The sequence below is a fragment of the Panthera tigris genome, chromosome C1, assembly GCF_018350195.1.
Source record: "Panthera tigris isolate Pti1 chromosome C1, P.tigris_Pti1_mat1.1, whole genome shotgun sequence".
NCBI classification, from domain to species: domain Eukaryota; kingdom Metazoa; phylum Chordata; class Mammalia; order Carnivora; family Felidae; genus Panthera; species Panthera tigris.
The window spans coordinates 198,042,218-198,058,061 of NC_056667.1; the positions used below are offsets into that span (position 1 = coordinate 198,042,218).

Sequence of the window (15,844 nt, forward strand, 5' to 3'; positions counted from 1 at the left end):
AATGAGTCAAAATTTTATAAAAATTAATTTTATAAAAATTAAAATGCATTCTGGCTTCTACATGCTTCATAGTTTTTTAGATAAGTATTACAGGCTCACCCTTCTAACCAGTTAAAAAAGCTGGAGAAAAGAACAGGGTAAGTATTTATACAAATACTACCAGGTAGAAATACTATTAAAACAAATTTAGAAGAAAACACTCCATAGTATCAAAATAAATTTTAACTGTAATCCAAAAATTAGGGAAACAAATTTACTTACAAGTTGGTTTTGCTCTTGGAGGAAATTTGGTCCGGGTAATAGCCAAAATTATGAAGATAATGACTGGCCATAAAATCAAGACAAGTGTCCAAAGCTGCAAAATAATAATAGGAAAAAATGTTAATTACACTGCTGAACCAAAACTTGACAAGAAGTACAACATATTATAAACTTCCAACACAAATCAGATATTTGCTTGCAAATGCTATTAATAAGAAAGGAATGAGAGATTTTTAAAAGTGCAAGAGATCTCGAAATGAACACAAGAATGCCTTTTCCAGGCTTAAAACCTTAAAATGAGCTTCTGAAGCCTCCTTTCCAGTCATCTCTCATGACTGTCCCAAGAGTGATGATCTTAAAATTCAAATCTGAGCAGTAATTTCTCTGCTTAAAAATCTTTTCATTGCTTGTTGGATAAGGTTCAACATTCTAAACAGGGCATACAAAATCCCAAATAATTTCAACCTAGGCTTATTTTACCACTTCCAATGTCAACATTCTATGGCCAGCCATAAAGATTAGTATGACACTGGATATTGGATCAATAAACATTAGTAAATGAATGAATGAATAAGTAAGTCAATGAGTAAACAGGAACTTAAAGTACTATGCAAGCCCCCTATACCACTATAAATAGTATCTTGTGTCTGCTTTTATCATAGAACTTACACTCTTACTATCTATCTATCTATCTATCTACCTACCTACCTACCTACCTACCTACTTACCTGTATATATATATTTTGCTTGGCTTACAATAAATTGGTGATTCTTTTATGGCAGGAACAGTGTCTTATTCGTTTCTGAATTTCCACTGGTACAAAACAGATGCTCAAAATGTAATTATTTAATCAAAATTTCTATTAGGGAATTTCATTGTAAGACACTTCAGGAGTGGCTTTTCTCCTCACATACACATGATTCAGTTCGTAAGATGTGAACTTAGTATTACATACATAAAAAACTGGTTCCAGACCAGTAACATGTATACTCAAGAACATCAACTGTGATATGCAGTTACACTGCTCAAACGAAACTGTACAGAACAAACTGTGCCTATACTTAATAAAGTTTAAATTGGAACTATGTTTTTATCTGGTTATGCAGACTTGTTACCATTTCTCCCCAACTTGCCACAGCTTCAGAGATAATTTCTGACAAATCTCGGACTACTGCCTGGGCTCTTCAAATGTCCAAAACAATCAAGACCCGTTCAATTACTGATCCTTAAGTAATTATGAAAATCTCCATTGTGTGTCTATAGCACTGCTGTCCTTGCTGAGAGGCCTGTCACCAACTTCTTAAACTGCAGGTTCAAAGGCAAGTTTTTTTTTTTTTTTATTTATTTTTTTTTAAACGTTTATTTATTTTTGAGACAGAGAGAGACAGAGCATGAACGGGGGAGGGTCAGAGAGAGAGGGAGACACAGAATCTGAAACAGGCTCCAGGCTCTGAGCAGTCAGCACAGAGCCCCGACGCTCGAACTCACGTACCGTGAGATCGTGACCTGAGCCGAAGTCGGACGCTTAACCGACTGAGCCACCCAGGCGCCTCAAAGGCAAGTTTTTAGCAAATGGAAGAAAGCAGATATAAGAAATCCTAGGGTACTTGGTTTAATCACAGCTGAAAAGCTCCCAGTCTAAACAGCTTAATCTGTAGCAGCGCCTCTCAAGCATTAATGTGCACACCAAATCACCTATGAATCGTGTACCCATGTAGATTCAGATGCAGCAGATCTGAGGTGGGGCGGAAATCCTGCATTTCTAACAAGCTGCAGATGTGTGATGCTGAGGCTGCTATCCATGAACCATACTTGGAGGAGAACAGTTCTAAATGTATGCCATTTTACCTAACTAGCAAGATTGTTTATAAAGTCCTAGATTATTTTTGTTGGAGAGTTCCTTTGACATCATCTAGCGGATAGAATTCAGGACGCTTGTAAACTTGGATAGGAAAAAAAAAAAAGATTACATTTTTATCTTCTCTACCTTTTAAATGAAATTTAGCATTTCCCTTAATGATTACCAGAGACAACGAACCACAATGTTATTAGAAGTGCTTAAGAGACTGTTAAAAACTGAGAACAAACTGAGGGTTGATGGGGGGTGGGAGGGAGGGGAGGGTGGGTGATGGGTATTGAGGAGGGCACCTTTTGGGATGAGCACTGGGTGTTGTATGGAAACCAATTTGACAATAAAATTCATATATTAAAAAAAAAAAGTGCTTATGACTTTGTCACAAATAAAATCCACAGATATTTTTAAATCACTTTAGTGTTGCTATTGCAGATATCTCAAAGTTCTGTTCCTACTCATGGTGACATTAAAAATTATAGTAGTTATGGGGTCACTTTGTTTATTTATTTATTTTGTTTGCTTATTGCTATACCAAATAAACACATACTACCATTATCATAAATTTGCTTTTTAATCCCTTAATAACTGAATTTCAATATAATTGGTTTTATTGGTAATTCTATTTATTTTATTGATTTAAAAGCATTATTCTTAGGAGGGCCATAGGCTTTACCAGGCTGCCAAAGACATCCATGGCACAGCAGAGGCTGAGAAGCCTTGGTCTGATCCAACTTTCTTTTTTGTTCTCTGAGGTACAGAAGGTTAGCACATCATTATCCATTAATTTACCCAAAGTCACATACCCAGTTGGGGAGTAGAAAAGGGGTAAGGATCTGAATATCAAGATACTTAGGCTAGATTTTTTTTTTAAACAGCATCTTAATCTGAGGAACAATAATGCCTTACAGAAAGTATACCAGAAAAATATGAATGCTATAGAAAAATATTAAGAGTTATTCTAGCCTAGTCTCAGATACATTAAAAAATTAGAGTCTGTTCTTCAAAGACCTAGATACAAGTACCATTTTTATTCTATTTGACTTATTTCAAATGTTGACTATAAAGAATTAGGATTAAAAATGTTAATGTTTGTGGATTTCTTGGTTTTATACTTGAGGCCACAGTTATTCTTTTTTTAAAAAAAAGATTCATCTCAGTAGGTTTAGTGCCTCATAGTTACTTTTAGGAGCATCTATTCATTTTCTATAGCAACCTCATGAGAATTCAGTGAGTAACGGAGACCAAGTGAACCAGCACAAATGTATATTCACATTCAAATAAGGGGCATATGTCATGGGATATCTTTAAATTCTCTTTTGATTGATCTAATTTAATGTTTCCATGAGGATGTTTTGATAAATTTTGAAATTAATTTTAGACACAATTTAAATCCAGACAAAACTATAATCTAGATCAGAATAGTTTGAGACAATTTGGACTCTATTATAGGTAAAAACTACAGCAAGCCCATAAATAATCCATTATCATAAGATTTCCCCCAGGATCTTAGGTCAGAGAGGTTTGGAGAACATTTCTGTTTACTGCATTTTAGAAGGATAATAAACACAAAGCCCTCCACACTGTGATCTTGGGAATGTTAAGGTTGACAAGTTAATCACAAAAGCAAGAAATAAACAAAATTTAAATTTTCACAGCAGCAGGATTGCTCCCGACACCATTCTAAATATTATCATAAACAACCTAGAAGCAAATGCAGTGTCAAGGACCCAAATACTAAACCAATGAGCCATGATTCATTTTTGTTTATTTGGAGAAAGGACTGGTATATTGATTTTACACATATAGATATTAGGCCCACTCAAAAACTAAAGGAAAAGCAGTTTTTAAAAGGTTCATTTTTTTCTAACATTTTAATTATCTCACATTTGCCTCTTTACCTCATTTGCGTTCCACCCCCTACCCTGCGTTCTTGACCTCCAAAGGCATATGCACCCTGAGTAGTTTAAAATTCCTTAGTGGGCTGTGGCATGTGTCTCTTTTTATTTCTCCAGGGCTTACTTTCCACTGATTTGTCCCATTCTGTTCTCTTTCTCTTCCCTTTCCCTTCCTGAACAATTCAGTGCCTAAAAATCCTTTTGGTGAGGCCAGGATGTCTAGTCCACACTAGTACTGAGGGCACCACCGTAACACAGTGAAGAAGGTGGATCCCTAGCAAGGTGTAGAGAAATGCACAGTGCAGCAGTCAGACCTGGGAGGTCAGAACCCAAGTAGCATAAGGAAGGTGTTTATTCAGGGCAAGAAACAGGTGATTAGTTTCACACAGGGAGGTTGACCAAAAAAGTAAATACATTACCCACAAGAGGGGCCAGGTTTCTCATTATCGATCAAGGGAATTTTAACATGAAAAAAGAAGAAAAGAGAATGTTATAGTGTTGGGTTAAAATTAAAGAGTTAAAAATGCATAAAGAGACATAAAACAGAGCTACAAATGTGTGGGTATAACTTCTTTGGTTATTTTTTTCTGGTTTCACAAACTGTTTCTGCCTTATCATGTAGTTTCTCTGTCCCAGCCCTGGAAATATCCATTCTCCCAAGAAACCCTAGCTTCTTTTAGTAGGCATCTGAGAGCTAGGTGTACTCACTGCTATTAGAATATCACTGTTTTCATGCCTATAGACACAGTGATAGGTATACGATAGGTAGGTAGGTAGGTAGGTAGGTAAATCAATCGATCAATAAGATACACTGCTTAGAGAATGTTGAAAATGATGGAGACATCAATAGAACCAGCCTATCACAAATTCGAGCATGAAATTTGACCCATTGGCAACATTAAAAAAACATTATGACAATAAAAGATTATATCTAACTGAATAAACTGGAATTCTGAGTCTATGTAGGTATAAATAAATACATAAGCAAACAAATAGATAAACTGAAAGTTTAATGAGGTATAGTCTCAAAAGAATTTCTCCACAAAATGGGACAAATTGACATCATACACCTCCTGATGTGAGGCAATGGTGCAAGAACACAGCATCACTTGTGTAGTATTCCTGTCAAAGATAAATAACCAGAGCCTAAAAATAAGGAAATAACAGATACTCTACAAAACAACTAGTCTTAAATGTTCAAAATATGTCAGGGTCATGAATGTCAAGGAAAGACTAACAAACTGTTACAGACTGAGGGATTCCAGAGACATGAAAACTAGATTCAGAACGTGATTCTGAACTGGAATCTTTTGTTATAAAAGACGTGGTTGGGACAACTGATGAAGCTTGAATTGTGTCCAAAAATTTGATGGTGATATTGGGTCATGAGGTGAATGTCCTTCTTTGTAAAACAGGCACACTGAGGTATCCAAGGTGATGGGGCATCACTCTCTACTGACTCTAGAAAGAAAATTATTTATACTATTTTTGCAACTTTTCTTTACATTTGAAATTTTTCAATTCAAAAATTAGAAATTATTTTAAAAATAATTCTTTTTAAAAATCGAGAGGCTGGCACAAGAACAGACACTCAGATCAATGGAACAGAATAGAGAACCCAGAAATGGACCCACAAATGTATGGCCAACTAATCTTTGACAAAGCAGGAAAGAATATCCAACAGAATAAAGACAGTCTCTTCAGCAAATCGTGTTGGTAAGACTGGACAGCTACATGCAGAAGAATGAGCCTGGACCACTTTCTTACACCAGACACAAAAATAAATCCAAAATGGATGAAAGATCTCAATGTAAGACAGGAAGCCATCAAAATCCTCGAGGCAAAAACCTCTTTGATCTTGGCCGCAGAAACTTGTAACTCAACACGTCTCCAGAGGCAAGGGAAACAAAAGCAAAAATGAACTACTGGGACCTCATCAAAATAAAAAGCTTCTGCACAGCGAAGGAAACAATCAGCAAAACTAAAAGGCAACTGACAGAATGGGAAAAGATATTTGCAAATGATATATCAGATAAAGGGTTAGTATCCAATATCTACACAGAACTTATCAAACTCAACACCCAAAAAACAAAGAATCCAGTGAAGAAATGGGCAAAAGACATGAATAGACACTTCTCCAAAGAAGGCATCCAGATGGCCAACTGACACACGAAACAATGCTCAACATCACTCATCATCAGGGAAATACAAATCAAAACCACAATGAGATACCACCTGACACCTGTCAGAATGGCTCACATTAACAACTCAGGCAACGACAGATGTTGGCGAGGATACGGAGAAAGAGGATCTCCTTTGCGTTGTTGGTGGCAATGCAAGCTAGTGCAGCCACCCCAGAAAACAGTATGGCGGTTCCTCAAAAAACTAAAAATAGAATCACCCTACGACCCAGCAATTGCACTACTAGGCATCTATCCACGGGATACAGGTGTGCTCTTTCGAAGGGACACATGCACCCCAATGTTTATAGCAGCACTATCAACAACAGCCAAAGTATGGAAAGAGCCCAAATGTCCATCAATGGATGAATGGATAAAGAAAATGTGGTATATGTATATATACATAATGGAGTATTACTTGGCAATCAAAAAGAATGAAATCTTGCCATTTGCAACTACGGATGGACCTGGAGGGTATTATGCTAAGTGAAATCAGTCAGAGAAAGACAAAAATCATATGAATTCACTCATATGAGGACTTTAAAAGACAAAACAGATGAACATAAGGGAAGGGAAACAAAAATAATATAAAAACAGGGAGGGGGACAAAACAGAAGAGACTCATAAATATGGAGAATAAACTGAGGGTTACTGGAGGGTTTGTGGGAGGGGGGATGGGCTAAATGGTTAAGGGACACTAAGGAATCTACTCCTGAAATCATTGTTGCACTATATGCTAACTAATTTGGATGTAAATCTTGAAAAATAAAAAATAAAATTAAATAAATAAATAAAGACTGTATGTTTTTATATTTCTTGAGCAAGTACCCAGGAGTAGACTTGTTGGATTATATAGTAAATGTATGCTTACCTTGTAATAAATTACCAAATTATTTTTCCAAAAAAAAAAAATCGAGAGGCAATTTTTAAATGATAGCACAAGAGAAGAAATGAGAGTCAAGAAAAGAGATAAAAACAAACATATTTCATATCCAGGAATGCTATCCTAGGTGGTAAGGTTTAGGAAATTAATGGTGATGGCAGGATACATTTCAATGACCCTGAGGTCAGCAAAGTCATCTACTCAAAACTTCAAGTTTAAATCTTAAGAAGTTTCCAGAATTAACCAAATATTAGTTCACTCCAAAAATTTCATTTAGAGCTGATCTGTAGCACCTGTTAACTAATTTGCATTACCTAGTAACATTAGTCTCTGCATTTGCTAAGAACCATTGTTTCAAATCTTTGAAAACTTCTCAAATCTAATTTTTTGAAAAATCTGAGCAAAGCACATAATTTCAACGTTAGGTAATTCATACGGCATTACTTTGTCAGAACCTTTCATTCTAATTACTGCTAGTCCATCTGATTCTACTTGTATCCACCAGTTTTATTACTCTTAAAAATCACTTTCACTCAATGTAAATAAGAAAATAAGATACCAATGAATTTTAAATTATTAAGTGTTACCATATGTTTAAAATTTTGAGGACTTCTACTACTATTTGAATACCTTTAAATGGAGCATTCATGCTCTAGTCTTCATCCCAAATGTCACCATCCCTTACTGTCTTATGCTTGGCCACTCCACATAATCTTATTACTTGTCTTTCCTGTATAGACTTGCACTAGAGTGGTTTCAAGTTCGTTATGTCCAAAATGAATGACACTGAATGTCAGCACAATTTCCAAACTGCAATGGGGATTCTTTTGCCTACCTCTGAAAAATCAATAAAAATACAATGTTTCAGATGAAGATTCTCTATTCTTGGTCATGGAATCATGGTCTTGGAGAGTCTTACATTCATAATACAATAAAAAATTATCGGGGCGCCTGGGTGGCTCAGTCGGTTAAGCTTCTGACTTCAGCTCAGGTCATGATCTCATGGTTTGTGAGTTCGAGCTCCACGTCAGGCTCTGTGCTGACAGCTCAGAGCCTGGAGCCTGCTTCAGATTCTGTGTCTCTTTCTCTCTCTGCCCTTCCTCCACTTGTGCTCTGTCTCTATCAAAAATAAACAAATGTAAACCTTTTTTTTTAATAAAAAATAAAATAAATAAATAAAAGGAAGATAAGGCAAGGGGAGTAGAGTCTAAAACCTAAAAGATGAAAAAGGGTCAGACAGAAGAGAGGATATGTGTGTTGGATGGAATGTGAAAAAGAAGTGGGAGTCTTTCAAGCAGAGGAAACATATGGGTAGAGACCCACAGATGGGAAAGAGGGTGGAATATTCCAGGAAAAGAAATAAGTCCAGAATGACTGGTACATGAAAAGTTAGGGAAAACATCTTTGCCATATGGTTATCCAGCATCCACTTGAGTGCTTCTAGTGACTAGAAGTTCACTATTTCAAGAAACTTCATTATTGGACAACTCACATTGCCTCATGTGTTTTGTTTGTTTGTTTTTGCTCATATCAAGGCAATATCTTCATTCCCACATCTGACACTCATTCATCTTAGTTTGGCCTCTTCTTCCACATGAGAATTCTCCAAGTATTTGAAGAGAGACAAAGTCCCCTCTCCTCCTGGGTACCAATGCCAGTTCCCTCAACAATTCTCTGTTAAATATGATTTCAAAATATCCTCCCTGGGATAAATTCTTGGCAAGTGGTCTTATAATTAATATCAATTCAATATAGTATTCCAAATAAATAGTTAATAATATTTATTGGCTGCTTAGATTATGCAAGATACTATGTTAAACACTTAATGTGCATTATCTCACTTAATATAATCACCCCATTTCCTCTTGCATATGGGAAATCAGAATCTTAAAGAGATTAAATAAGCCTTCATTCCTTAAGGCACTAAATGGTAGAGCTGGTGTCTGAACTCAGGGAGCCTGGGTTCTGCACCTGCAGAGTTAAGCATTAAGCTGTGTAGCCAAAGCACTATAGGATATATTACTAGTTCTCTTTGATCACAATACCATAATTTTTATCAGTTCAGTGTATAAGAGCATTGAAAATCATTTAAAGGTTTTCCTGTAACCTAAAACCATAACTTTTTTATTACAAACGTGCAAGTAAAAATTGCCCAACCTTCCATGTATAAAGTACACTGTTCCTTCCTTCCTTTTCCATTCTTTTACTTTTGCATTGTCCCAGGGATGACTGTTACTTGGTAACAAGAAGATTCCATGGTTCACATTCTGAAGTAAGAGGTTGGTATTTTAGATCTGGAATAAACCTTAGTTCCACCCCCAAAACAAGCAAATACAAGTGGCAAAGCTCTCAGTTAACTAGGCTTTCTGCTACTGGGCTTTTCTGCCATCTATGGAAATGACTCATCTAAAAACTGGGATCAAGTACATCTTCTGAAATTATCATACATTTTGGAGATTATCATACATTTTGGAGATTGGTAAATCTTCTATTATGCATATTAAAACAACAGTTTTTTTCTTGGACTTTAAGCTAATTTATTTCTATATTCCTCTCTTTTCTAAAACGTCTTTATCTCATTTGCTCTTCATTGACAGACTAAACTAACAAAATGGGCATGCCTGCTATATAACAGGCACCAATATAAACAGGTAGATCTAAATTTTCTTTGAACAATTAGAAGGGATTAAAGGAATAAATGATACAGACCCAGAAAAGGAAAAAGGGCCTAGAATATTTGGTCAGGTTGTTGCCTGAATTGTTCAGGACCTAGTTCATTTTAATCTGATTTATAACTAAATTTGAGATGACAGCTTAATCCTAAATTGCTTTAATCAAACAATTATTTTAATATACAGACCAACCTGCTCCAAAATTTTGAAGCGGGGACTTTCTCTTTCTCTAGACACTGTGAGGGGAGGTCATATGAGCAAGGTGAGGATTGGGAAGGAAGTGTGAAACTTGATCCAAAGTGTTAGAAATCAATCAAGTTGTGGGAATGTCTGTGACAGAAAAACTAGTTCTATCACCAACTGAGCTAAAGTGTGATCCACTAGCCAAACAGTTAGGTTAAAATAAACAGCTCAAAGTAATTCTCTTTCTTCCATACTAAGTCTGGAATTAGATTCCATTTCTGTAGAGATCTGAAATCATTCCTTGATATGGCTACTTAAAACTCCTCTTCTTAATGAAAGATAACTCTGATCTTGCACTATCTAATCTTTCATGCTGCAGCCTCTACTGTCCCAGGACTCAGTTTCCTATCATCAAGTAGCATCTCATTAGGTGAGCCTCCCTGTTGCTAACCATCTCCAGTGGAATCTTCATTTTTGCATTATTTCTAGAGTTAAATTACAAGCCCAGCAGGATAGCAACTGCATCTAATTGATTTTCTCTATTACCTAACATTTCCGTTGGTGCTTAGTGTATTTTTTTCATACTCCTTTAGCTTGCTTTTTCTTTTTTCTTCTTTTTTGGCCATATAATTGAGAATTGATGTAACCACTAATATTAAAAAAAAAAAAAAAAGGAACAACAGTAGTATCTAAGGCCTCGTTACCAATTATGATTTCTTCATTGGTGGGCCGAACTCTGAGTAGGGATCAGAGCATGTTGGAAAAAGAAACTCAACTCAGTGACAGTAGAGACGCAGCAAGAGGTAGGGAAAGAATAGATCCGTTTTGGGGGGAAATCTGACTTTGAGTCCTTAAACTTGCTGTGTGACCCTGGACAAGTCCCTTGAGCATTCTAGGGCCCTGTATAATTAAAGCAGTTAGATAATCCCAAATATTCCAGAATTTCACTAGTCGATTTTATTAAAAAGAGAGAAATATTTACTCTAAGGACAATTTTGACGGATATCATCTCCAAAATTAAAGATCTTGCCTTCCCTTTTTTTGTAGCCAAACTCAACAGTTAGCTTATCCCAATGTCCTTCTATTTCTTAGACTATATAGTTGTTTGAAATTCTTTTCTCACTATTCTAGAATATATCTTTATAATATATTTCCTAAGTAATCCCCACTCTAATATTTTTACTGTATATTTGTTTTTTTCCCCTTATATGTCATTTGCTTCTCCATTAATAGATTCCTAACTCCTTCCTTACAGACTATCCTTCCCACCATCTTGCTTTGCGATAGAATCTCTTGAAAACAAAGTGGAAGAGGATGTCTTGGTAGTGATTATTCTTTAACATTCACTAAAGACTATACATTTCCAGTGTCACACAGCTTTATTTCTATTGTCTATCATATTCAGAAAGATTACAATGAGAGAAATAAAAATGCTTGTATTTTAAATAAGTGCTTGATGGATTAAGTCCAGTCCCTACATAAAGACTATGTCCTCTATTCAAATTTATATACCTCTTTTTTTTCACATTCTCTTTTAATTTGTTTATATTTTCCCTTTTCACAATTTCTTTTTTCATTTCACCTCCTAGCTTTCCAACCTCTTGATTTTCTCATCCTTCGCTGTTAACACTACCACAGGTATATCCTTTCTACCTGTGTCCTCAAGTCTTCTTTCTAAGACAGGAGATAGGGCCGGCCCTAGCCAAACTATGAAGAAAGAAATGTAACTTTCTTTGCCCTCTCACTCTCTTTTTCGAATGGACTCTCCTCCTTTTGGCACCACCATTTTCTAAAGGTCTCTTGTGTCCCTCTAATTGGAGGTAATGGATTCAAGTAGGCCTTCTGTATTCCCCCAAATTAAGAATCATTTTTTTTTTTAACATTTATCTATTTTTGAGAGACAGAGAAAGACAGAGCCTGAGTGGGGGAGGGGCAGAAAGAGAGGGAGATACAGAATCTGAAGCAAGTTCCAGGCTCTGAGCTGTCAGCACAGAGCCCAACACGGGGCTCAAACTTGTGGACTGCGAGATCATGACCTGAGCTGAAGTCAGACACTCAACCGACTTAGCCACCCAGGTGCCCCATAACTATTTCTGATTTCATTTCCTGCAACCAACACTTATCTGTCCTGGGTCTCAAGGTAGACTTAATCCTCCGACGTCCCCAAATGAACTAATAGATCACGTATTCTCTTTCCTTAAGCAAAATTATAATTACCAGGGGCTTTTTAGGGATTTTTGACTGCACAGGAATAATACAAGGTATCATGGTGAAAATGTTTTAGCATGCCTGAATTCCATCTCCTTTAAATATGCCATATCCAGCAGAAATTGACTAAAATGGAGAGAAACTCTAAAGTAGAAAATTGATATACCAGCTACTTTACAGATAAGGAAAGAACTTATTAAAGTTTCTAAAGATAAAATTTCTCAATGAAAAAGAAGAAGGTATTCACCCGAGGGTTGGGTTTCTTTCTTTCCTTTTTTTTTTTTTTTTAATTTTTAGGTAAAATGGAGTTGTAAGGAAAATATACAACCTCAGCATTCAGTTTATCAGCAATAACAGATATAAGTTTTCAGTTCTTCTATGCTTTTATTTTTAACTATGGAGTTTCATCACTTAAAACTTTACTGTATATAAATTTCTTCTTCTCTCCCACAATCCCTTTTCCTAGATTTCCTTCCACCATTACTTTCAATGAAATATGACATACACATGACCCCAAATCCTTCTATCTTCTATTTGTTAAGGGTTTCACCATTTGTAAAGCACTTTGAAATATACTGGCACATTTGATCCTTACCACTCAGTGAGATAGATATAGTAGCCCCTAACCCTATTTGGCAAATAAGAAAACCAGCATTCACATAAATGGTGGTATGCTCCTTAAGTCATGCAGGTGCTGAAAAGCAGAACCAAGAACCCAACTCTCATCTTCTGACCACACCTACCTATCCAGACTCTTCCTGCTCAATTCCAAGTAGAACCTAGCATGGAATCATTATGGGAGGTTTTTCTTTTGTGTTGTTCTCAATTTTAAAAGAATACTAATGATTAAATTAAAAAAATATTGGGGTGCCTGGGTGGCTCAGTCGGTTGAGCATCTGACTTCAGCTCAGGTCATGATCTCACAGTTCGTGAGTTCGAGCCCTGCATCAGGCTCTGTGCTGACAGCTCTGAGCCTGGAGCCTGCTTCAGATTCTGTGTCTCCCTGTCTCTCTGCCCCTCCCCTGCTCATGCTCTGTCTCTCAAAAATAAATAAATTTTAAAAAATAAATAAATTAAAAATAAATACATAATATTAATGATTTAAAATATGATGGCCAAACCCCACACTCATACAATCACATGATTTTAAATCTCATCCACCACATTCACAAAGGGGAGTGAACATTACTTCTCACTGTCAATACATACATCAGAACACTTAAGTAAGCAGTGTCAGGCCCTGCAAACAAGCCCAGAGTGAGATAAGGTACATAGATAAAATGTTGGTTTCTATGATGCACGTTATTTGCATAATATTCATATTATTCATATGGGGCTGGGAATTACCACTCTCAAATGAAATATATTGAGTGTCTTTTTAAATTTATCTGGTTTTCAAACATTCTTCTGAATATGTGTCAATTCATAGAAGCCAATTCCTTTCTCAATCTCCCTATACCCTGTCTGATGAGTATCTAATAGTTAGCTTTGTCATTTAAAAAGCAAACAAGAATGTAAGGGCACAAAAAAGATGTTGCAATAAACAGAGTAGACAGACTGTAGCCATAAAGTTAAGTGATTCAATGATAGTCTTGAAGCATGGCACATAAATTGACTCTTGTTTGACATTTCTAGTAAATAATTTTTAGGTACTAAAATTTCTTAGGAGCTTTCTATACCAACAGCCTTCAAACTATTTCCTTTCTATATGTCACTTTTCAACCAAGCTTTCCATCACTTTTGGTTTACAAATGCATTTCTCCTCCATGTATTATTCCTTTCATCTAATACCTTTCTTCATCTCATTTTTAACTAAATTTATTAAGAAAATTTCTGAAAGCATTTTGGCCTGAAACCTAGAATTCAGCACTAGTTCCAACTCAACCAGTAGCAAGGTGAATCCTTTTCTTTGCCCAGGGCATGTTCTGGTTTACCCTTTTAATTTACTGAAGTCAAAAGGCAGCTTTGGGGTATGTTTGGACCTGCCTCATTAGCTATAAGACAGATATAGGGATGATTCCTAAATATCTTATTCCTGCTTCAGAAAATGGCTTCAAATTCCTGTTTTACCTGTCACTAACATCACTAACATTTAGAATTGCCTGAAGCATTGCCCCCCAATGCCCTTCCCTACCCTTTTGCTACTCACCGGCTGCCTTTTGACACCTAGCCAGTTTTTCCAGACCAGGACCCGAAGCTGATGAAACTGGGAAGCCATCCTTCAAACACCAGGAACAAGAGAATTCCTCTCTTTTCCTCCGCCCCACAGAAGAATTGGTACCCTGTCCAACTTGCTGTGTCAATGGGTCAAAGCCTTTTCACGGCATAGCTTTCCTGAGGGCCGGGGTAAGAAACCCACAGTTCTTCTGCTGCTGGATTTTTCCTCTGGGTTAATCCTTGACCAAGGAGCACTCTGCAACCAACTCTTCCTCCGAAACAAGAACCCAGACCAGAACCTGTCAGTGGCTTTGCTTATTTTAAAATAACATCCAGTTACTGCCTGTTGCATGAAGTCTAGACTCAAGAGAGAATGAATATCATTCAGATAATGCCCCACTGTAAAAAAAAAAAAAAAAAAAAAAAAAAAAAAAAAAAAAAAAAAGCTGAACCCACACCTCCTACTCTCCATGATATTAACTGCTTATCCACACCTTCCAGAAGGTGTCACCTGCACTGGACACGTCATGAGGAATTAGGTGGGACCCTTGCCAGGCCAGTAAGACTTGTCCTACATTCTCTCTCCTTCTTTACTACATAGTGCCTGCTGTAGCAGAGGCAGTACACATAGCATTTTACAGACTCTGGGCCCAGTGACTCATAATATTTAAATTGCCATTAAGATGTTTTAACTCAATAAGGCCAGAGCTCAGCTGAAACACTCTGAACCTCTGTGCATAGAGAAAGTCTCAGTCTTTATCCTAAAGTTATGTTGAATGTTTTGATTTGGAGGGAAGTAACTAAGTTGGTTAGGTCTTCCCTTCTGTTACAACATACTAGGTTAAACAAAATGCAGAAAATAAAAGGAAGGCTGTAGGGAGCAAAAATGACATACAATAGATTCCCTCATTTTGGGGATGGGGATTCATGTGGCCCATTACAGGAAAGCCATGTTGTTTTAGGTTTTTACAATTAAAGAAGACACAGGTTGACCCAGGATATTTCTGAATATATGATATAGCAGAATTCTGAGTTCTAATGCACTTGAATATCCAAATCAGCTAAAGAAATCTATTGTAAATTAGGAGAAAAGAAAAAGGCTTTATGCTTGAATTATTCAAGTGTACTTTCTAATTAAGCAATTTTAATTGTGATTTCAGGACACATATGAAGAAGTCTGGAATAAAGATCTCCAGGAGAAACCTTGCTTAAACACCTTAATGACAACCTATTCCCTATGAAATTCAATGCCTCCACAATCTGACTCCAGCCAAGTTTTCAATAATCTACTATAAATGTTTGACTGCTTGCCCAATACTATAGATTACAGTATGCAAACATACTTCGGCTTTCTGGCCCTTGACTTGCTTACGCTATCTCCTCTACCTGGGATACATTCCTCTTGCTCTCTAAGCTCCTACCTCTCAAAACCATCCTCAAGTTGACATCTTCCATGATGCCTTTTGAGAAATACCCACAGGATATCCTCTCTCCTGCCTTTGAATCCAGCATAGTTCTTTGTTTATATTTCTCTCAAGGACCTTGTATT

General features: G+C 36.5%; 1 protein-coding gene across 1 annotated transcript in view; it reads right to left on the minus strand.

Moving 5' to 3' along the window:
- ABCA12 (ATP binding cassette subfamily A member 12) overlaps window positions 1-14,356 on the minus strand; it is a 174,897-nt gene extending 160,541 nt beyond the window's left edge. Inside the window, exons 1-2 of the mRNA XM_042993914.1 lie at window positions 14,288-14,356; window positions 262-355 (exon numbers count right to left, since the gene is read on the minus strand). Coding sequence (XP_042849848.1) covers window positions 262-355; window positions 14,288-14,356 — 163 coding nt within the window. The remainder of the gene's footprint in view (window positions 1-261; window positions 356-14,287) is intronic.
- Window positions 14,357-15,844: the final 1,488 nt, after the last annotated feature.